This window comes from Ursus maritimus, unplaced genomic scaffold (assembly GCF_017311325.1).
Source record: "Ursus maritimus isolate PB19 unplaced genomic scaffold, ASM1731132v1 scaffold_35, whole genome shotgun sequence".
NCBI classification, from domain to species: Eukaryota; Metazoa; Chordata; class Mammalia; order Carnivora; family Ursidae; genus Ursus; species Ursus maritimus.
Genome location: NW_024426119.1, coordinates 15755287 through 15778248, shown reverse-complemented (window position 1 = coordinate 15778248; position 22962 = coordinate 15755287). Strand labels below are relative to the sequence as shown.

The window sequence follows — 22962 nt, the reverse complement described above, 5'->3', positions numbered from 1 at the left end:
AGAAGTCAAACAAATACTAGTATAATAGCACACCACCTATAGGCTAACAACAGCAGCAGTTGAAAGGAAGTCAGCAGAAACTTAAGAACAGAACCACCACCTTGCAGGCCATCATTCCCCAGGGGGAAAAGGCGGCCTAAAATGAGATTGCTCTGCCCCACTGTGCCTCCAAAAAGTTGCATCTGGCTGGAACCAAGAGAATACAGACATTACAGAAAATCACCTCCTCTGGTCCATCACCTAGCAGAGGTCAAGAGACTCCTGCCGCACTGCTCCACTTCATCAGGAGAACTCCAGCAAGAATCAAGGAGGAACCCAAGGGGAAAACATTCCCCTGCCCCTCATGTCACTAAACACTCACAACCATCTACCACTTTCTGCCCTAGGACCATTAGGACTATTCTCATTGTGACTTAGCTTTTATAGTCATGAGACTATACCAGCGACTACTCTAACTCATTATAGGTTATTGGCTGCCCCCAAGTCACTACTTCCCTTTATTTCCTATTTTTAGCTCCTAGCTCTCTGACATCACCCCAACACAACTCTTAGTGATTCCAACAATAATATTGATGATTCTTTCAGTACACTTACACCACCTTTTCTTCAATGATCTCCTACATCAAGTTCTCATAGTCTTCTTTTGAACCTGTCATTACTAATAACTGAAACCCATTAATAATCTCAACTTGCACATCCTACTTTCTTTCCACCAATTACCTTTTCTGAAAATCCCCTCCAACAGTCCTGCAACACCATTAAGACCTTTCGATCTACCAATGTTACCACCTTGTTCACTATCACTGGATATCCTCTTTCTTCTGTTTATTCAGCTTAAATGCAAGAGTCAATTATTATCATAATTACTTCACTGTATTGCCTTAAAACTTCCGTGCCCTCCCCATCCCACGTCTCACCCAAATCCTGTTTAAAATGAACCTTCTACCCGCACCGCTGCAACTGAAGGGGCCAGAGAAAGCCGGTAACTATGACTATTCTCACTCAAAAATAATCATCTGTAACCTCTAGCAGTTCCTTTATGCTACCCGGCAATGACACTACATTTCCAGAGTCAGTTCTCAATCCTAGTTACTCAGTTAACTATAGGCACTCCTTGCTTTGCCACATTAGTGGCAGCAGTTAAAACTGACCATTCCAGCTGAAACTCTGCAAAGTGATCTTAATATCAATGGGGAAAATTACAATTGTTCACAACCTCCAAAAATTTTAAATATGAAAATACTAATACCCTCTTATTAAATATACTGAAACTCTCAATACTAAAACTCTATTACTTACAAATGTATAGAGAAATGAAAAATAATAAAACTATTATTTACTATAGCATACTTTAAAATAGTAGAAGAATTAGATATCTAAAAAGAAAAATGTAGTGTTTTATCTCTTTGTAAGTTGTATTTTACATATCATTCTTTTTGAAAGTTTGATATTTAAGATAAAAAAGACATTTCCAAAGCAACAGTTTATACGTGCTTCAAATCCTGTTAGCACAAAACTGTCCCAACAGAAAAAAAAGGAATCAAGTGTAAAATTTTTCCTATATACTTTCAAAGTTTCTAAAAGACCCTATTTACCCTGGTCACATTAACTATGAAAATGGACAATGACATTTTCCCTCTAAAATTACTGACAATATAATCCCCGTTTCTAGAAAAAGCCTTTGTTCAACTAATGAATAAGCCCTCATTGTGATGCTAAATCATAGGATGCACTGTAGTTCCCCTGAAAAGGCCAAACAGCATATTCTTTCACAAAGAATGAATCACTGGTGTAGAATATTCAGCCTATTTAAAACAAAGATTGGCTTTAAATCTATTGCCTTTCTTCCAGTTCTTTTGCATGCCAACCTCTTGCTTTTGTTTTGCTGTAGGAGGGGCAAATATAAATAATACATGTATTGTGATACCACCTCAAGCAGGAAATAGTTCTAGTTAACTCTCAATCATCTACTCCAGGAGGAAGGAAATATTTACCATTCAGATTCTCTGTCCAACACTTCTCACTACATACTAACTAGTGCAGGCCCTGCATCCCCTTGCATCCTCACTATTCTCAGTAAGGCTTCCGCCACCTCTGTGTGACTGGCAGGTAGAAAGCTGACTGCAAACTTGGCTATGAGATGTCAAAATTTGGTGTAATCTCTCCAATAACATGCTATGACTCACCAAATCCAATGAAATAAATCTAACTTTTATTATCTTAATTGAATTTAAAATAAATTGACTTCACAGACAACGAACAAAAAGTTGTTAATATCTGGAGGGTAGCTGGGTAGGGACCCGGCCCACGAAAATGCTGTTTATTCCCAACAAATCAACAAGGATTCACTGAAGAAGAGTAAAAGGAAGAAGTGGGCTATTTTTTTTTTTCTTTAGGACAGACGATGAGTTTGGAGGAGTTAAAGAATTTGCTATGGCAAACCCCAAATGTCCTTCCCTCTTCTAACTCCAGGAGATAGGAGTCCATTTCTCCTGAACACCCTGTCCCCATTCCCCATATCCAGTCTCTGTTTGGGGATGGTGGGAAGAGCACGGGAAGAGAAGCATAGTATGATCGTCCCTGGGAAGGAGAAGAAGTTGAAGGTGGTCCCCCTTTTCACCTGCACTCACAACACTGATCTCCCAGAAAACAGAGATGGGAAGCTGGGCCAGGCATGTCCTTTCCTACCCCTCGTTTTTAAGAAGAAAGGATTAGTGTTGGGGGCCAAGTAGATCATGGGCATCAAGTCAACAGGAGCAATGCTGCTCTATTATTACGATCAATTATAAACAGAATCACTAGACTCTAAGATGCATTAGGATAAGAACCTCTGTGTCCACAGTATCTGAAAGTGTCTTATACAAATCAGGCACTCAAATGATTTTAATAAATTAATCACATGTCAACTACATTCAAATTTTAAAAATAATTAATCATTAAACCTGTAACTCTTACAACAGAAACTTGTAATGAAAACTTTTAACATACTGATTTAATATGACCATTATATTCATCTGTTCAATCTGGGACTATATACCCCTATACACAGAAAATGGGTGAGTCCAGGGCAAAGAAGATGCCAGTTTCCTTTCTTTTCTGAAGTTCCTGAGCTGTGGCAGCTAAAAACAAATATTACTGAAGCCAGAGTTACAGCTACCTTTCTTCTATCTTCAGAGATTCTTACTTCTAACAGCCAAAAGTCTACCCTATGCTCAAGGTTCAAGTCAAATGCCATCTCCCCTAAGAAGTCTTCCTAAGTATCCCTAAGGCTCCTTCAGTTTGTACTACCCTCAGTGCTGTGATGACATTTCAGCTAAGCATTTATCACATTCTGACTAGATTACTGACTGAAAATGCCCCTGATGGTTTTCTTTTTTAAGCCTTAATCCTTCCTGTACATGCACAAATCAAGAAACACTTGTTGAATTTACTTTTTCAGTCAGCAACTGGTTTCCATTCCTCTTCAAAGGTCATCCATTAACCAAAGACCTGTAAACTGCTGACTCCAATAACCTCCTTTTAGCCTTCATTCCACCTGCAATAACAAGGAACTGTCTGCAACCAAAAAACTGTTTATACGTGAAAGTGTGTTCTAAATCTCTAACTACTTTACAGATTGACTATAACAGACCTTGTTCAAAACCAGGGCATGTATGCACATAAATTTTCTAATTGTATGTCAATGTTATTATTAATTGCACTAATTTATTTACAAAACAAGTAATGAGAGGGAAAAAACTATTAGTTACCAAACATCAGCAACACAAGAATAAGCAGACAGAGAGTACAGACCCTCAAAGAGCTTACAGTCTAGCTGGGGTGTTAGACATACAAACAAGTATCCATTTAAATATTAACTCCCTAAGTGTTAAGTGTTGCTGCATTCATCCACAGTTAAGACACAGTTACATACTGGTTGAATTTAATGTACTCATCCAGTCAACAGCTGTTTTCCTTCCATGCCTCTTCCCAGAGGTCAATCATATGGACCACTGACCTGTAAACGGCTGGATTTGAAACACAGTGAGGACTCACCAATACATAAACGGCAGTAAAGAGAGGTACAGCCAGAAGTGAGGGGCCAGAAAGGCTTCTAGATTATTTCCGAAATGCATTTTGAAGGATGAGTATTGGTTTGGGGGAGACAGAATTATACACAACTCTCTTAAGACGAATGTTCCTTCTGCTCTCTTGCTTCCACAAGGCTCACCTTAAATTTCCAAAATGTCCCCTCTCTAGAGCTCAGGCATTAGACCAAGACAGTAAAAGACCTTAGTATTTGTTACATCCTGTCTTTTTTCAAAATTTATCGTATGTAAAATGATCTTTAATTAATCAATAGTTGATGAGTTTATCAAAAGCTTTAGAGTTGTTTTATTTTTAATAACCCAAAACAGAAGCAACCCAAATGTCCATCAAATTTGTCCATCCAGGCCAATGCATGAAGATGTTATCCACACAATGAAATACTACCTCAGTAAAAAGGAATGCACAAACAATGTGGATGAATCTCAAAAAAACTATGCTAAAGAAACCAGATTTTTTTAAGACTACATAATACCTACGTGCATTTACACAAAATTCTACAAAATGCAAACTAGCCTGCAGTTTAGTACCTGAGGAAAGAAGGGCTGAGAAGAGAAGGATTACACTGAGTACGAGGGAGCCTTTTGGGGGCAATGGATACATACACTATATTGAGATTATGGTAATAGTTTCACAGATGTATAGAAATGGCAAAAAATTACCAAATAGTATACTTTACATGAGCAGTTTTGAAGATAATGTATACCACAGCAATGTTTAATAGTAAAAAAGAGGAAACAATCTAAAGGTCCATTTAGTTGATGGGTTAGTAAATAACATTCACCAATGAACAGAATATTATGCAACTATTTAAAAGAAAAATGTTAATGGTGGTGGGCACACTTCTTCTACTTCATTAACGGGCAAAAATATTTTATATAGTCATTTGATAATCAGCAAAATAAAAAATATTTCCAGCTCTAGAGGGAAAGTAGTTAGATATCCAATTTTAGAAGAGAATAAGGGATATTAAAAATCTGGTCTAACACCCTCATTTTATACATAGAGAATGAGACCTACTTACTTGCATAAAAAAAGGAAGACCTTCCCATCAGGTCACAAAGCTATGCTAGTACATCATCCTGATTTCCCTTCTAACTCCTTTCTCATACAGTTCTCTGACACATTACCTCTTGTGATTTTTTCCCTACCACGTCTGCCACTAACTTGTTGTTATGGTCTTGAGCAAATGAATTAAACCCTGAAACCCTTTTAACTAGTTGATCTACAAGGTCACCTTTTAAGACTCCCTAAGCCGCTGAAACCAGTTATATCCACATCAATGAATTCCTAGTGTAATGTCTGCATATAAATATATAAGATAGCAGGACTGCTTACGTAGATTATCTGTCTAATCTCCAAATTAACCATGGACAAAAAGGACTAAGTGGTATTCTTGTCATAACTTCACTTCTATGTCCTAGGAGAAAGTGCTTTTTATTACCCAAGTACAGAATTGAACAAGTATGAATTTTAAGCTGATAAATACATGTGGTTATCACCGTCACATGTGAGTATCAAAGTGCCTAGAGAAGTTATTGACCATTTTCACTGCAAACTGTCTCTGTGTCCTGGTACTGCCTCAGAAGCCATATTCCCTAAGATTCTCTGGAACAGCAATAACATTTTCGATGGTCGCTTCATACATTTATGCCCACAGTTGCAAAAACAGTATTAAAAGAAGGGTAGCCAAGTTCTCATCAGAACGCCTACCCTAAATTGGTATACTTCACCTGTCATTTGCTTCTGCTGAGAATAAACATACAGGGATACTGAATTCACTCAAGCATATACACATGATCTAAACAATCACACAGTAATTGAGTTGTGAAAATAAATTACTGGCACTTAAGCAAATTATATGAAAATAGTAATATACATTAAAGGAATGTCCTTTCCCTCTTAATTAGTTGTAAAGTAGAACATCCACTGGCAAATATAGTGAGGAGAGAATTTGGCTTAAAACAACAATAGATGCAAACGTGTCATTTTAGAAAGGCTTACAGATTTCAGAAAAGCCCCAGAAATCCTTGGAGTATGTTAGAATTTACAGCTTTCTTCCATAAGTGAAGCAGACAAGCACATGGTTAAGAACACAAGATCCATTATCAAGTGACGTAAGTTTTCTAAGCCTTAATTTTCCTCATCTATATGCTGGGAAGAAGGGGATATGATATGTGTGCCTATTACACTTTATAGAGTTATTATAAAGATTAAATGAAGTAATCAAAAAAGTTTATATAGTACCAGGACACATTAAACAGTAATAACTGTTCTTACTACTACTACTACTACTACTACTACTACTACTGGTACTATAACCTTAGGTATTCTACACAGAGAGGTTAAAGAGCCAATTAAAAGTAAGTTATCGATCCATCCTCAAGAAGAGGGAGGGGCGAGCATACTACAGCCTGCTGAACAACTCAGTTCTTTGGTTTGCCATTCAAGCTAAGGAAGGTTGTTTTTTTTTTAAATATTTTATTTATTTATTCGACAAAGATAGAGACAGCCAGCGAGAGAGGGAACACAAGCAGGGGGAGTGGGAGAGAAAGAAGCAGGCTCATAGCAGAAGAGCCTGATGTGGGGCTCGATCCCATAACGCCAGGATCACGCCCTGAGCCGAAGGCAGACGCCTAACCGCTGTGCCACCCAGGCGCCCCAAGCTAAGGAAGGTTTTTACATTTTTAAATGGTTGAAAAAAAATTGCAAACAAAATCACTCTAAACATTACTATTTTTAAGCTCTAATACCATTATTTGTATATAATAACAATATGAAAAGGCCTCCTTAGCATGAACTTTTTTTTTTTTTTTAATGAACACACATTTTAATTGGACAAGTAAAAAGTAAGAGCTGAAATCAATGGTAAAGTTAAATGCCAAAAGAAATAGAAAACTCAGTCACATCCAATGTCATTGATCCTTCAAGCTAACTCATGATCTTTGGGGGAAAAGAAAGGTTGACATAAAGGAAAGTATTTGGAAGTTACTGTAAGGTGGAAAGTGGAAAAATGCAATTAGAGGACAGGAAGAAATAAAAGGGCAAAAAAAAAGCAGAATATGCTTAACCTACTTACAAGTAGGTAGGAGAAGGAAGGAAATGAGAGAGCAGATGTAATAACAGAAATCATAAAAGGCAGAACACAGAATAGGGTGCTTACGGGTGTAATTCAGCAAAGGATAAAGTCTGATTATAACACAAATAAAAACAGGAGTTCAAAATCTGTCCATTATTCTCCTCTTCTCCCTCCTTTCCCATAAGGCCTTGTTTGATTTTGAGATAACATTATAAGGAAAATGTTTCAAGATTTCATTAAGTGTCTATAAAGAATCTGCTCCAGAGATTAAATAATATTGGCAATGTTAAAGGAGCAAAAGAAACAGAAACCGTATTTGGAGAACTTACATACCCTGATAGGGGTAAACCCACAAGAAGACTAAGTTACTAAAAAAATTACAAAGTAACATACAAATCAAGTAGATAATAATTCTGTTGGCAGAAAGAAAGGAAGACAAAGGAATTCATATTCCAGCTTGTGAAGAAGGACTTAGCATGGAGCTTGAGAAAAGTCTGAAACACCAGGAGGGGAAACCGGAAAAGGAATCAAACAGGGATGAATAAAAATATAGGCAAGTAGCATTAAAAATATGTATATATAGATATAGATATACAGGCAAGTAGCATTAATGAATTTATGAGTTAGCAAGTAGCTAAAATCATAAATGCATCCTATCTAGAATAATTATGCTATTTTCTATAGCAATCCAGCATCAGAAATAACAACCAGTTGGACAGACTGAAGAAGTATGGAAACTGTCAGAACTAATGGAGCAAAAAGCCAAGATGGTTAGGCTTTCCAGTACATTATTAGGAGTGAGAATGAAATTACTGACAATAAACTTCTGGCTGCAGAATGGAAAATGAAGCCAGAAGGAAGTTGCCAAGTTAGGAAAATAGGCAAAAAATGAGAGACTAGTCTAATTATAGTCAAAAATAAAATATGAGTATTCAAGAGGCATTATAAATTAGAGGAATGTATTTCTGTGGTATTTCATTAAAGCATTCTCATGACTAGATGACCACGAATATATGGACCATGGTAAAATTAAACGGTGAAGTCTATTTTCTACTCTTAAAACACAGAAAAAGAACTCTCCCAACAAATTACCATCATATGAAAACCAGGGTAGAGGACAAAATCCATCATGATAAACCTGGAGTCTTACCAAGCTGAAGTAAAATCATTATTTCAAGATTCCAAAAAGAAATACTCAAAGGATTTATAGATTACAAGAGTATCGAAAATATTCCTTAAATACTACACAATACTACACAAATATCCACCCTAAAATTTATATTAGAAGGAAAGCCACACACACAAAGGCATTATAGCATTCAATGACTGGCTGATATCAGAATATAGAATTTCCAAATCAATCAGAGTTGGTTGACTCATAGTTCAAATAGAATTGGTTGTATCATATCAACAAAGTAGGACTGGCATAGATTGACAAGGAAATTATCTCTTTATATAGGTCTAATATTCGTTAAATTGAGACTTTGGCTGTGACTTAGACTATCTCCTGGCCTGATCAACAGCTCAGGAAAGAAAACAGCTCAGGCTTGGTATGTCTCCACATACTTTTAACTATTTATATGTGTTTTTGCAAAAGGCTACTTGATAAGATTTAAGTACTTACTAATATCATCTTCATGATAAATGACAGAATGAAAGGGCAGAGTTCGGTCTTTAATATATCTCTCTGCTGGCTCAACATAAAATGTGCCACCACGAGTCTGGATGAATCCTTCAAATCTTCCATCAATAACAGATCCATGGCTAAAACTTCCTTCTTCACCTGTTAATGAAAGCAAAAACACTTGAAAAATTAATTTGCACATAAATATTAATTTCATTCTCCTTTAAAAAGCCATTCTTATATATTTTAAAAACCTGAATACAAATTTATTGGGGAAATTAATTTTCACATAAAATATATTAAGCAGAATTTGAGAAGTGAACTAGTACTTAGTTAAAATCTATACAATTACTAGGTAACAACAATGAGAAACAGAACACCTGTCTCATTAACAATCATATTCCCAGCATCTAAGCACAGTACCTGGAAAGAATTCAATAGTCATTCAATAAATAATTGTTAAATTAACTTAAACTGTGAAAGAGGCAAACAGATCCACTGATAAAATATGCACTTCCAAAATAAAGATATTAAAGTATCTTTTGAGGAGTGCCTGGGTGGCTCAGCTGGTTAAGCGTCTGACTCTTGATCTCAGCTCAGGTCTTGATCTCAGGGTCATGAGTTCAAGTCCCGCATTAAAAAAGGGAAGGAAGGAAGGAAGGAAGGAAGGGAGGGAGGGAGGCTCAGGGAGGGAGGGAAAGAAAAAAAATAAAGTATCTTTTGAGCTTTTGGTCTAATTATTGTAAGTAAAAAAGTTCTTTTCCCACCTGATATAATCTGCATGAAACTTTTGGCTTCTTTTTTTTTATATACGTACATTTTTTAAATAAAAAAGTATCAAATATTTCAGAAGTAGCTTAAACAAAAGTATATCAACAATCCTTCTTAAGATATTGGATTTTTAATACTGTCCCGCCAATTACACTTCTCTAGTGAAAGAAAATACAGGATAAAAAGGGTATTTTGTGATATTCACAAAGAAAAGGGGAGTGCCAACCATCAAATGATATGAAGAAGTGGAAAGTAGGAGGATGGTACTTTAAAAGTTAAATTTACCTGTTAAAATTTTCTCATTAAAACAAGTATCAGGCTCTCCACAATTCCTAAATTGTAGATTAACATTAACTAATTGACTGTGAATTAATTAAGGACTGAAGCTAAGAACCCAAGACACTGGTATTTTAAGCAACATGATTTCTATCTGCAAACTCATTCAGTCTTGTCCTTTTCTTTTTTCTTTTTTTTTTTTTTAAAGATTTTATTTATTTATTTGACAGAGATAGAGACAGCCAGCGAGAGAGGGAACACAAGCAGGGGGAGTGGGAGAGGAAGAAGCAGGCTCATAGTGGAGGAGCCTGATGTGGGGCCCGATCCCATAATGCTGGGATCACGCCCTGAGCCGAAGGCAGACGCTTAACGACTGAGCCACCCAGGCGCCCCTTGTACTTTTCTTGACCATCACCTAGCAAAGAAGGGCAGACACTACAAAGTTATTGGCTCAGAAAGATAAATGATCAAAGGAATAATGGTTCAATACTGAAAGTCTATACTGACAGAAAAACACTTTTAACTTATTAATAATTAAATAATAATAATAAAAGCTTTTAATTTATTAATGAAATTTCACCTAAAAGTAAGAAATTCTAATTATAGAAATGTCTCATTTATCTGGTATAATAAAAAATTAGAAACATTTTTAAACACTTAATTTTCCACAATGTTATGATTCTGAGTGGAAATCTAGTATGTAGAAATTAAATTTAACTTTCAGTTAACTTTGTCTTAAGAACTGAGAATCATCTTGAGTATTTATTAATATAGAGTTGTAACAATATTCTGGCCCTCTAATACCTCCAGAAGATTTTGACTGTTCTTTCCACACTATTAAACTGTCAAATATAACTTTCTCTTGGGTTAAGTGTGCTCCGCATCCCCCCAGTACCACCTTAATATCTTGTAGTAAGGAAAATTTGTTAGAATTGTGAACACAGTAAATAGATTCTGAGGCAGAAAGGCCCTGAAAGGATCTTCCTATGAGTGACTTTGTCACATTATTTTTTGGCTGTTAAGATGATCTTTACAGTTTTCCTTTAGGTTTCTTCTCTTTTCTTATAATACATAGCTAATGTTTTGCTTGAAAGATCAGAAAGTTAGGGGCGCCTGGGTGGCACAGCGGTTAAGCGTCTGCCTTCGGCTCAGGGCGTGATCCCGGCGTTATGGGATCGAGCCCCACATCAGGCTCTTCCGCTATGAGCCTGCTTCTTCCTCTCCCATTCCCCCTGCTTGTGTTCCCCCTCTCGCTGGCTGTCTCTCTCTGTCGAATAAATAAATAAAATCTTTAAAAAAAAAAAAAAAAAAAAAGAAAGATCAGAAAGTTAAAGCAGTCATTAAAAACTTTTTAAAAAATCTAACAGTTTGTAGGTATTGAGAGAATCAAAACTACGTATCTTTCAGAAGCCAGGCACTATATAATTCAAAATTAAATATATACACAGAGATAGGTCCAAGGGTTACTTTATTCTTCAAAGACTGTTATCCTTCGTGATATATTTAAATCTCCTCAGGATTTATCCCACCTCTCTGAAATATATGCCTATACCTCAAAATGTAGGGGTTTCTTTGTGTAGAAAAAAAACTAAAGAAAGGAATTCTCCTAAGATGCAACTCACCATAAATATGTCCAGTGTAAATATGAGAGGTATCATAATCAAGTACTTTATTTGATGTTTCTACTTTAAATTCATCACTGAAAAGGGATGTATCCCTCTTCATTCGTAGGTTGAAATGTCTGCAAACAGGGTGGAAAAGGGAAAAAAAGGAAATTAAAAGAATCCAAATTTTAAACATTTTTTTTATTAAAAAGTCTGCAAAATATAAACTGTTTCACACCATTTGTCTACTTGGAAATACACTTTACAAGATTTTTCTTATAAAAATTTTGAATCTAAATTATATATAATTAAACAGTAACTGTCTAAGATATATTAAAAGTTAAATGCCGACAGGCTGATTCCTACATGGTAAAACAAGTTAATTCCAACAGCAACTAAGTGCTTGGACATAAAAACAAGCTTCTTAAACCAATTACTACCTGTCTTCCCTCTTTAGTAATTCTGCAGCTTTGCCATTTTCCCCTACTTTTCACAACTTAAACACTACATTAATAAGTGGCATCTATATTAATGACTCTCCTCAGAAAAGCAAGTACACATGCTCTTTCTTTTATGTATACGTACACAAACATCCCCGTTCAACTCCTGTATGTTTTCCCTAGGGCTTCTAATTCTTCTAATTATCATTAGACCTTCCTCAATTTAATTTGAGAAGCCAAAAGACCATGATATTAGCTGAAATCATACTCATTCTCAATGGTCCTCTATACAGGAAAGAGAAAGACCAAAATATTGAGGTGAAATTAAATAAAGAATCTAGGGTTTGAATCAAACTACGAATCAAATCTTATGCCTAAAATTTACCAGCCCAGGATTCCAATCTGTTAAATAAAGATAATACATTCTATCTGGTAAAACCCTTTTAAGGATGACAGCTTATAATGCATGTAAAGTCATTAACACAGCACCTGGCACAGAGAAGCTGCAAAATAAATGGCAACTAATTAGCTATCATTACTAAACTCTTAAAAGTGTATCAAGTCTCTTTTATAATTGTCATAAAAGTCTGCACATAGCACAATTTCTCCTCAATGAATCTGAACCAAAGTGTTCAATTAGCAACCCCCAAATGTTAGTAGGATGTGGAGTAACTGCAAATGTCACACATTGCTGGTAGAAGTATAAAATGGTGCAATCACTTTGGAAAACTGACAGTTTTTTTAAAGTTAAACATATGAAAATGTTTATGACCCACAATTCTACCCCAGAGAAACGAAAATATAAAACATTAAGTCCAAAAAACAAACTGGATACAAATGTCCATAGCAATTTCATTCAAAATATACAAAAACTGGAAATCAGTTTTTCAGTCAATATCAACAGGCAGAGATTAAAAGACCGTGGCTTATTCACACAAGGGCAAACTACTCAGCAATAAGAAATGTCAAACTACTAAAAATATGCACTTTCGTGAAGACACAAAAGAATATATACAGTATAATTCCATAGATATGTAATTCTAGAATAGGCGAAAACCTATCTACAGTGACAGCAGATCGGTGGTCGCCTGGGGTGAAGAGAGACTAAAAGCAAAGGGGGATGAGGGAACTTTCTGCTACGAGGGACATGTTCTATATATTGATTTGAATGGCAGTTACACAAATACATTTGTCAAAACCTACCTCACACTACACACTTGAAATGAGTACAGCTACCTTTCAACAACACAGATCTAAAGTGCATGGGTCCACTTACCCATGGATTTTTTTCCCCATAAATACAGTACAGTATGGTTTTCTTCACATTTTTTCTCTAGCTTACTTTAAGAACACAGTATACAATACATAAGACATACAAAGTATGTGTTCTTCAACTGTTTATATAATCAATAAGGCTTCCAGTCAACAACAGTAGTTGAGTTTTGGGGAAGTCAGAAGTTGTAAATAGATTTTTTACTGCATCAAGGGGTTGGTGCCCCTAACTCCCACATTGCTCAAGGGCCAACTGTATATTTTATTTTATGTAAATTATATTTTGTGCTTGCTTCAGCAGCATACATACTAAAAAATATATATATAAATTATATTTCAATAAAGTTTATCTTAAAGAAAAAAACTCGTTTTTCAAGTAAATAAGGGTCAACAGGGTATACTCATTAGCTTCAGTAAGTTGTGTCCCCTTTTCAACTTTTTCTATTTTATATTTTCCTTAATTTCATGTCAGTCTTGGCACTCTTTTATTTTGAGGCTGTATTTCAATTTCTACTTGCCTAAACTCTCACCAAAAAACTCCTAAAGTTCCCCAGGTGCTGTGACAAGGACTCTAGGCTAGGAAAAGGGTCCTTAGAGCCTTAAGTTTGCTATCTCCTGGCACAAGTAATCAAAAGGTCAAACATATCTCTAAATGGGAACTCCGCAAAGTTAAAAATAGACTACCCTGAACAAACAGGAATCCTGCTTGAATTCTTACTGCACATCCTGTCTTTCCATAAAATTTCTTTTGCTAACAGACAGGAAATTCTTGATCATATATGCAGGTATAACTATATTATTTTTTTAAAGATCACAATATTTTGAAAAATCATTAACTTAACATATATACTTTTTAACTCACTGCACAAATACCATCTGAAAAAGAGCATCTTTGCTAAACAGACTAAAACACTAAATGTCCAAGGGCTTAGTATATTTATCATCCAACATTTATTATTCAGTAAAATTGTTATACTTATAATCATTATAAGCAAGAGTATATTCTATATGCAAAAAGGGGGATATAAGCTTCAGAAAAACATTTAAGCTCAGTATAAGAACAATCTATGCTACACTCCCTACACCCCCAAAAATAGTTTTACATCACTTACAATGTTTAAACACATAGGAACCCTAGAGAGAAGTTATAACAGAGAGATTTTAAGAACACTTGAAGTAGGTCCCTTCTAACCCTGATACTGACAGCATAAGAAAATCATCTCACATGTACAAAACATTATTCTCCACAGTGATTTAAATTGGACTAAACCATATATAAAATCATTTCTCAATTATCCATGCACAATCAAGTAGCAGTATAGATAATACAACAAAAAATCAAACTTAGATCATACCTCCCAAATGCACCGCGTTTATTAACATTAATTTGCATCTAAAACATGTAACAACAGAAGAGGAAATGAAAGGATAGTGACCCTGAAAGGCAGGTAAATGGCAGAAAGAAGCCTTATTGAATTCAAGTCAATCACAGTCTATGAAATAGATAAACTACGAATGAATAATCAGAAGCTGGACATAATTTATTCCATTAACTAAGTCACTAAATTCCAATTCCTTAATTTTAATTCCACTACCATCTGTTTAATACACATCGTTATGCTATTTTAATATTTCTATGAATTATAAATTCTTCACAACGTTCCTGTTGGATTACATATTATAAAATAATAATTAGCCAACACATTCTACCTTCCCAGTTTCTCAACAAGCCCTGACTAAAAAACAATCTGAAAACATAACCTGGTTTTTTAATTGTTTAAACTTTTGGCTCAAACGTCAGAAAAACTACAGTGAACACTGCCTTATAAAAATCATTGTTCTGGAAAAACAGTATGATGGTTCATCAAATGTTAAACAGAGAATTATCATATGACCCAGTAATTCTACTTCTAGGTATATATACCCAAAGGAATTAAAATCAGAGACTCAAACAGATTCTTGTACACCAATGTTTATAGCAGCATTATTCACAACAGCAAAAGATGGAAACAACCCAAATGTCCATCGATAAATGGATTTTAAAAATGTACGTACGAGTGGAATACATATACAATGGATTATTCAGTCTTAAGAAGGAATGAAGCTCTGATACAATCTACAACATGGATGAACCTTGAAAACACTTTGCTAAGTAAGTCAGACATAAAAGGCATACTATGGCATGATTCCACTCATATGAGGTACCTAGAAAAGGTAAATTCATAGAGAGAGAAGGTGGAATAGAGATATCAGGGACTGCTGAGAGGGTAGAAATGGGGAATTATTGTTTAATGGGTAAAGAATTTCTGTGTAAGATCTCTTCCTATGTCTCATCTTGTATCTCTAATTGGAAGCAAGACCCAGATACAAACACAACGATGTGGCCGGAGACCATATGGTGTTGGACTGCTTATTGCTGATTATGATGATGTGGGCCCTCACATTTTCCAAACCTGTCCATCTGCCAACTATTTTGACTGTAGAGCTATGTCCACTGGAGCGCGTTCTCAATCAGCTTGTACTTACTTGGAGAGACATATGTCTGGGTTTATGGAGAGCAATTTGAATGAACCGGTTAAACATGGTCTGTGTGCCTTATGAGAGACACTTCCTGCAGAACAGGACCTAACTACAAAGAATGTTTCCATTAGAATTGTTGATAAAGACTTGGAATTTATGATTTATGATGATGATGATATATCTCCATTCCTGGAAGGTCTTGAAGACCACAGAGAAAGGCACAGCCAGCTCAACCTGCTGATGAACCTGCAGAAAAGGATCACGAACCAATGGAACATTAAGTCACAAACCAACTGTCTATATGTGTATTATCAAATATGTAAGAATGTGGAGCATCTTTGAACCAAAAGATGCAGGGTGGTCTTATGGGATGTTCTAGGACTCAGTCCAGATGTGTTTTTCCGAAGCAACTTGTCCGAAATCATAATATGGTGTGCATTTTTCTTTGAGAGGGTCGGTATAATCATTTTCTAGAAAGTATAGTTATCTGTACTAATGTTTTTATATGAAGAACATAGTGTCTTTGTGGTTTTAAAGACAACTGTGAAATAAAATTTTTTCACCTGCCTGTGGAAAAAAAAAGAAGAAGAATTTCTGTTTGAGAAGGTGAAAAAGCTCTGAAAATGGATAGTGATGGTAGTTGCACAACACTATGAATGTACATAACGCCACTGAATTGTTCACTTAAAAATGGTTAAAATAGTAAGCCATATGCTATTTTGCCATAATACAAATAAATAAGTAAATTTTTAAAAATCATTGTGTTCAAAAGGCCTGGAGTATAAAATAAAATTGTGCGACCAGAGATATCCTTCTTAGTGATAAAAGCTCCAAGAGAACCAACTGAGATAGCGATACTGTGATGATAATGAGATTTTACCATTCTTCCCAAATACATATGGGTTTATGATTTTCACAGCATTTTTACCTATGTTACTACATCTTATCCTCAGAGTAACACTGCAAAGGCGGTGTGATGAATATTTTTATCAAAGGGTATGACTCAAGGTTACAAGACCAGAATTAGGTAGAATTAGGACTAGAACTCCAGTATTTGGTTGCTGCCTCTTGCTCTTTCTACCGTACCACAAATGCATCTCGAGCACGTGATTTAAAAAGTCAAGCTGATATAAGCTGAGTGCTGTGGTAGACTCAGTGTAGTATTATCAGTCTCTACAAACAAGTCATAGTAGACTCAGTGTAGTATTATCAGTCTCTACAAACAAATCATCTTTTACAATCTGAACAAGTGCAAGTAAGATAATAAAGATATAACCTTATTTAATTTTCACTGAAAATTTTATAATACCACCGTAAGAAATTTTCTTTATAAATGGTTAAGCCACTTTCAAGAATAAGGCTAACGTCTGTCTCCTTTTACTATGTTTCTTTCAGTAAGTTTAGTTTTTTTATTATTATTATTATTAATTATATGGCACACTGTCATCAAAGATAAACTTTAGATTTTCTTTGGCAAGGAAGATGCTCTGTATAAAGAACAATTACTTGCACCTGGAATGTTCTTCTACCCTCAGATTTAACCACTATATTGATTCTACTGATCAACAGTATTTTGTCTCTCATCTTGATTATAGTATTTCTACTGTCATTCTTTCTTGTCTTCCTCAGTGGCATTATAGTAAAGAAGAATGGAATGAAGCTATAGGAGGGCAAAATCAGTTAACAAACGACAGTAATTTGAAAAAACATACCAAACAGATTCCAATGCTCTAGTTCACTGCTTTGAAGATCTGGTTGTACCATATGGTAATTAAAAGCTGGTTTTCCTTTTTAGGCTTTAGAAAAGCACTCTACATCTAAACCAAACAAACAGTAGAGGTACCAGAACCACCTTTGGTGCAGAACAACAAAATAAATTTTGTTTAGGATAGGACTCTATAAAAATTTCTGGAAGGTCATGTACCCTCTACATCTTTATATAAAGAAGTACCCTTTTTTGTAAAATACAATAGTTAGAACAGTAAGAATACAGAGTAAAAAGATCTTGCCTTTGTCCATACAGTTGCTATTTTAGCTAATGAGAGTATGGCTCTGATTCTCAGAAGAAAACAACAATAGATAAAGGGTACATCCCTTGAACTGAAGTCATATTAGGACAAAAAGCCTCAACTGATGAAATACCTTGGTAACACAGGGAAGACCCCTGAAAGCAAAAGCCTTGCTTGAAAGTATGTCCGTGTAATCCAGCGGTCCCAAAGACCAGAACTGTCATCATAAACAGAAGTCTATCATATCTAATGGAACAATGACTCCTAGAAATAAAACTGTACTACCTAACAGGACATCCCTGATGTCTCTAGATGTTATCTCTTAACATTCACTTTATTCTTAATAAAGATCCCTGAATCTCCATTCAAATTATTTTTTAAGACAAGTTGCCAACATTTAATATCATACTACTGTGAGTCAAATATCTAGTTTACTTCCACTAGTACACTTTTTGAAACAGAAAAGTCCTTTTTCAAATGATCTTTTAAAAGCATATATATATATGTGTGTATATATGTGCGTGTATATATATTACACATATGTGTATATATATTACATATATGTGTGTATATATATATGTATATATATGTGTATATATATAACATATATAGAGAGAAACAATGAGAGAGGGAACACAAGCAGGGAGAGTGGGAGAGGGAGAAGCGGGCCTCCCACTGAGTAGGGAGCCAGACACGGGGCTCAATCCCAGGACCCTGGGATCATGACCTGAGCGAAAGGCATGCTTAACGACTGAGTCACCCAGGAACACCAATATATATTTTTAAAGGATAAAATGAACAGGTTGGAAGAAGGGGAAAGGGCACAGTCAGCCCAAGGGCACCCCACTGGGCAGTACCTGAGGCAACCACCCCAGAAATTCTAGGGCTATATAGTTTGAAAGACCTAGTTCCAGGCTTAACTGTTGTCCCTGAGGTAAATTACCTTACACAAGCAAAAACACATATATGAGAATCCTCAATGAAGATAAAAGTGAAATTAAAATCTGAGCTAAAATGAGTAACATTATCCAGTGTATGAAGACAAACAGATCATTAGTTTAAGTCTTTCCCATACGAAGGTGAGCCAAGGGGAAGAATACGCCATAATGGCATCATTACGGAACACAAGATTACATGTATTTTGCATTGCTTGAGAATAAGTAGATTTAGCCATTGGAGAGGGGGGAAAAAAGGTTTCTGTAAATGCTTTCTGACTTCATGCAACTATGTTAACTAAACAACTGGCAGGCAAAACTACTGGCATACCTCATTGTTTTTCAAGATTTTATTTTTAAGCAATCTCTACACTCAACACAGGACCTGAACTTAAAACCCTGAGATCAAGAGTCGCATACTCCAACTGACTGAGCCAGCCAGGAGGCCCCAGGCATACCTCATTTGATTGTGCTTCACTTTATTACGCTTTGCAAATAGTGGGTTTTGTTTCTTTCTTTCTTTTTTTTTTTTTTTTTACAAATTGAAGGTCTATAGCAGCCCTGCATCCAACAAGTCTACTGGAGCTATTTTTCCAACAGCTTTTGCTCACTTCATAACTCAGTGTCACATTTTGGCAATTCTCACATGGTTTTAACTTTGTGATTATTATTATATTTGTTATGGTGATCTATAATCAGTGATTACAACTTGCTAAAAGCTCAGATGATGCATTTATCATTTTTTAACAAAGTATTTTTTAATTAAGGCATATACATTTGGTTTTTTACATATAATTCTATTGCACATTGAGCAGACTATGGTATAGTATAAACATAACTTTTATATGCACTAGGAAACCAAAAAATTCATTTGACTTGCTTTACTGCAATATTCACTTTACTACAGTGGTCTGGAACCAAACCGGCAATTTCTCCAAAGTACGCCTCTATAAAACAATGCTAGGATTTAAGAGTTATTCAGATATTTAATATAAACCAAACATACAAAATCATAAAGATCCCTAAATTTATTAATTTCACAGATCAGATAAGGCTGATTTGACCTAGATCACACAAATAAAATCAGAGCTTGAACTCTCAAACATTAATTCAAGAAGATATATGCACCCCATGTTCACTTAAGTATTTACAACAGCCAAGATGTGGAAACAACCCAAGCGTCCACTGATGGATGAATAAAGATGATGTCGTATATCTAGCAACGGAATACTACTTGGCCATAGAAAAGAAGGAAATCTTGTTGTCTGCAACAACATGGATGGAACTTGATGGTATTTTGCTAAGTGAAATAAGTCAAACAGAGAAAGACAAATATCATATGATTTCACTTACATGTGGAATCTAAAAAATAAACTAAAACAAATATAACAAAAACAAAATCATAGATACAGAGAACAGACTGGTGGTTACCAGAGGAGAATGGGGTTAGGAGGTGGGCAAAATGGGTAAAAGGGATCAACTGTATGGTAATGGACAATAACTAGACTTAGGGTGGTGATTACTTCTAGTATATACAAATACCAAATCATAATGTTGTATACTTAAAACTTATATAATGTTATATACACGAATTTTACCTCAAAATCAATCAATCAATAAATAATTAAAAAATAAGGGAGGAGAGCAGAAGATACGGTAGGAGAAAAGAATCTAGTATAGAGAAGGGATTCCAAAACCTTTGCTGAATTAATGAAGACTTGTCTGGGCAGCTAGCAGGTTATTCTTCACGTGGCAAACACTCTAAAACATCTCTATGATCATATCCCTTCAAACTACAATATTCCTTATTCCCTTTTGGGAGGAAAGTAAGGAAGGAAATTTGCCCCTCTGCATTCAATCTCAATATTTCAGCTCTCGCAGATGCCTGGGCGGCTCAGTCAGTGAAGCATTTAATGCCTTTGGCTCAGGTCATGATATCAGAGTCCTAGGATCGAGTCCCACATGGGGCTCCTTGCTGAGTGGGGAGTCTGCTTCTCCCTCTGCCCCTCCTCCCACTTGCTCTCTCACTCTCTCTCTCTCAAATAAGTAAAATCTTTAAAATATATATATATATATTTCAGATCTCTTTTTTCTTTTTTTTTAAAGATTTTATTTATTTATTTGACAGAGAGAGAGAGACAGCCAGCGAGAGAGGGAACACAGGCAGGGGGAGTGGGAGAGGAAGAAGCAGGCTCCCAGCAGAGGAGACTGATGCGGGGTTTGATCCCACAATGCCGGGATCACGCCCTGAGCCGCCAGGATCACACCCTGAGCCACCCACGCGCCCCTTTCCTGCCCCTTTTTAACTATTCAAATCCAAAGAGGCTTGAGGATCCAAACCCCTCCTCCAAGCTCTACTCCCAGGCTCCACGCATCCAACTGTGGCTATTCAAGTAGCTCACGTTTCCTTCCCACGGGTGAGTACTATACTCAGTTCTTATCCTAAGTCTCCCTCCCACTTAAAATAAAGTTTCTGATGAAGGAGAGGTACTGCTGCTCTGCTACAGCAAAACATTTGACAGCTTTCTGATTTGCTTTGTTGATTATCCCAACTTCCAGAGGAAAAAGAACACAGTGGTAAGAATTTCTATTCTGGGGTGCCTAGACGGCTCAGTTGTTAAGTGACTGCCTTCGGCTCAGGTCATGATCCTGGAGTTCCAGGACGGAGTCCCGCATCGGGTTCCATGATGAGCAGGGAGTCTGTTTCTCCCTCTGACCCCCTCCCCCCGTCCGTGCTCTTTCTCTTTCAAATAAATAAAATCTTAAAAAAAAAAAAAAAAAAAAGGAAAGAACTTCTACTCTACCTGTAGTACTAATAAACTTTGATTAACTGGTTTATGGTGAAGTGACAAGAACTTAGGAAGAAGATACCACCATTGGGGTGCCTCGGTGGCTCAGTCAGTTGAGCCTTTGAGTCTTGATTTAGGCTCAGGTCATAGCTCAGGGTTGTGGGATTGGGCTCCATGCTCAGCAGGGTGTCTGCTTGAATTCTATCTCTCCATCTCCTTCTGCCCCTCCCCGCTGAACTCATGCATACTCTTGAATAAAAAAAAAAATTAAAAAAAAATACCACCTTCATCTTATCACTTTATAGTTAGAAAAAACAGCATATGATAGCAAAGGTCTCACTAAATACGGTAGATTCTTCAATGTTCACAGAAAACACAGATAAAATTTCCTACTTGGGGACTTGAAACACATAGAAGTGAAGCTGAATGACCATGTCTCAAAAACATCCGATATTACATTGGAAAAAATGACCTCTAAAGCCTCTCAAGATTTAGAATGTGAAAGGCTCACTCAGTTTGACAAGTAGGAGTAAGCTATTTGTAAAACTGGAATGTATTAAGAAGATTGTGGGAGTCACGTACATGGTCCAAACAGTTTTACTATGGACCAAAAACAAAAACAAAAAAACAATGAATACTGCTCATAACACAACTATTTGTCCCATACCACCATTTCTAAGATTCTTCATATGCCAGACTTTGTATTCACACATGATTTGTTAGTTCAGCATTATTCTCCCAGAAATGAGTTTTGGAACCTAATACAAAGTGATTATAATTTAAGATTTCAGAGATGCATACAAGTTAACAATTAATTAAGTTAATGTGTTTGTGCTTCACACATTTAAGTAAAAATTAGCTACGCTATACTCAAAAGATAACTGGAGTCCTTGTAATCAATCACCACAGAATTAGCAGAGATGGTTGGTCAAAGTTATTGGCCAATATGCTCTTGCAACCAAAACACCTAAAAATATATTGGCTATTTTCATGAATCATTAGAAATTTACACCAAAAAAAAAAAAGTTAGCTACCCTATTTATATGTGACTATGATGTATCCAAATCTGGACTACCCTGTACAATTAGATCCAGCAAGATCATCGAAACTAGAGAAATTCAAAAAAGGGTAAATAACGTAGATTAGGAATATTGCTTATGTTCAGCATTAACAAAAGCAAGCAGCAGCAACTGACCACTCCCCTCCTTGAAACATTGTTTCCCTTGGCTTCTAGGATACCACACTCTCAGGTTTTCTTCTACTTTTCTTATCACTCTTCAGGCTTTACTCCCCCACCACCCCCAACTAACCTTAATTTGTTGGCATTTAGCCGAGTTCTCTCCTAAGCCTTCCTCATGAATCTCACAAAACATGTCCAAAACTGAACTTACAATTTCTCCTCAAATTTATAGCTGTTCCAACATTCCTTATCTAAGTGGACCCAGCAGCCACTCAGTTGCTCAAACCAGAAAACAGTCCTCTTATGACTCCTTCCTTTATACCTATGTATCAACCAAGTCCAGTAAATTCTACCTTTAAAATATCTTAAATCTATTC

At 35.9% G+C, this 22962-nt stretch overlaps 1 protein-coding gene and 1 pseudogene across 2 annotated transcripts in view; one reads left to right on the top strand and one right to left on the bottom strand.

The window, feature by feature from the left end:
* ADAM10 (ADAM metallopeptidase domain 10) overlaps positions 1 to 22962 on the bottom strand; it is a 132789-nt gene that overhangs the window by 65094 nt on the left and 44733 nt on the right. Inside the window, exons 3-4 of one of the 2 annotated variants that reach the window (XM_008706028.2) lie at positions 11459 to 11577; positions 8790 to 8948 (exon numbers count right to left, since the gene is read on the bottom strand). In XM_008706028.2, the coding sequence (XP_008704250.2) occupies positions 8790 to 8948; positions 11459 to 11577 (278 nt within the window). The remainder of the gene's footprint in view (positions 1 to 8789; positions 8949 to 11458; positions 11578 to 22962) is intronic. The other variant, XM_040620591.1, reaches the window with a different exon arrangement.
* Positions 15349 to 15953, top strand: LOC103676854 (annotated as a pseudogene).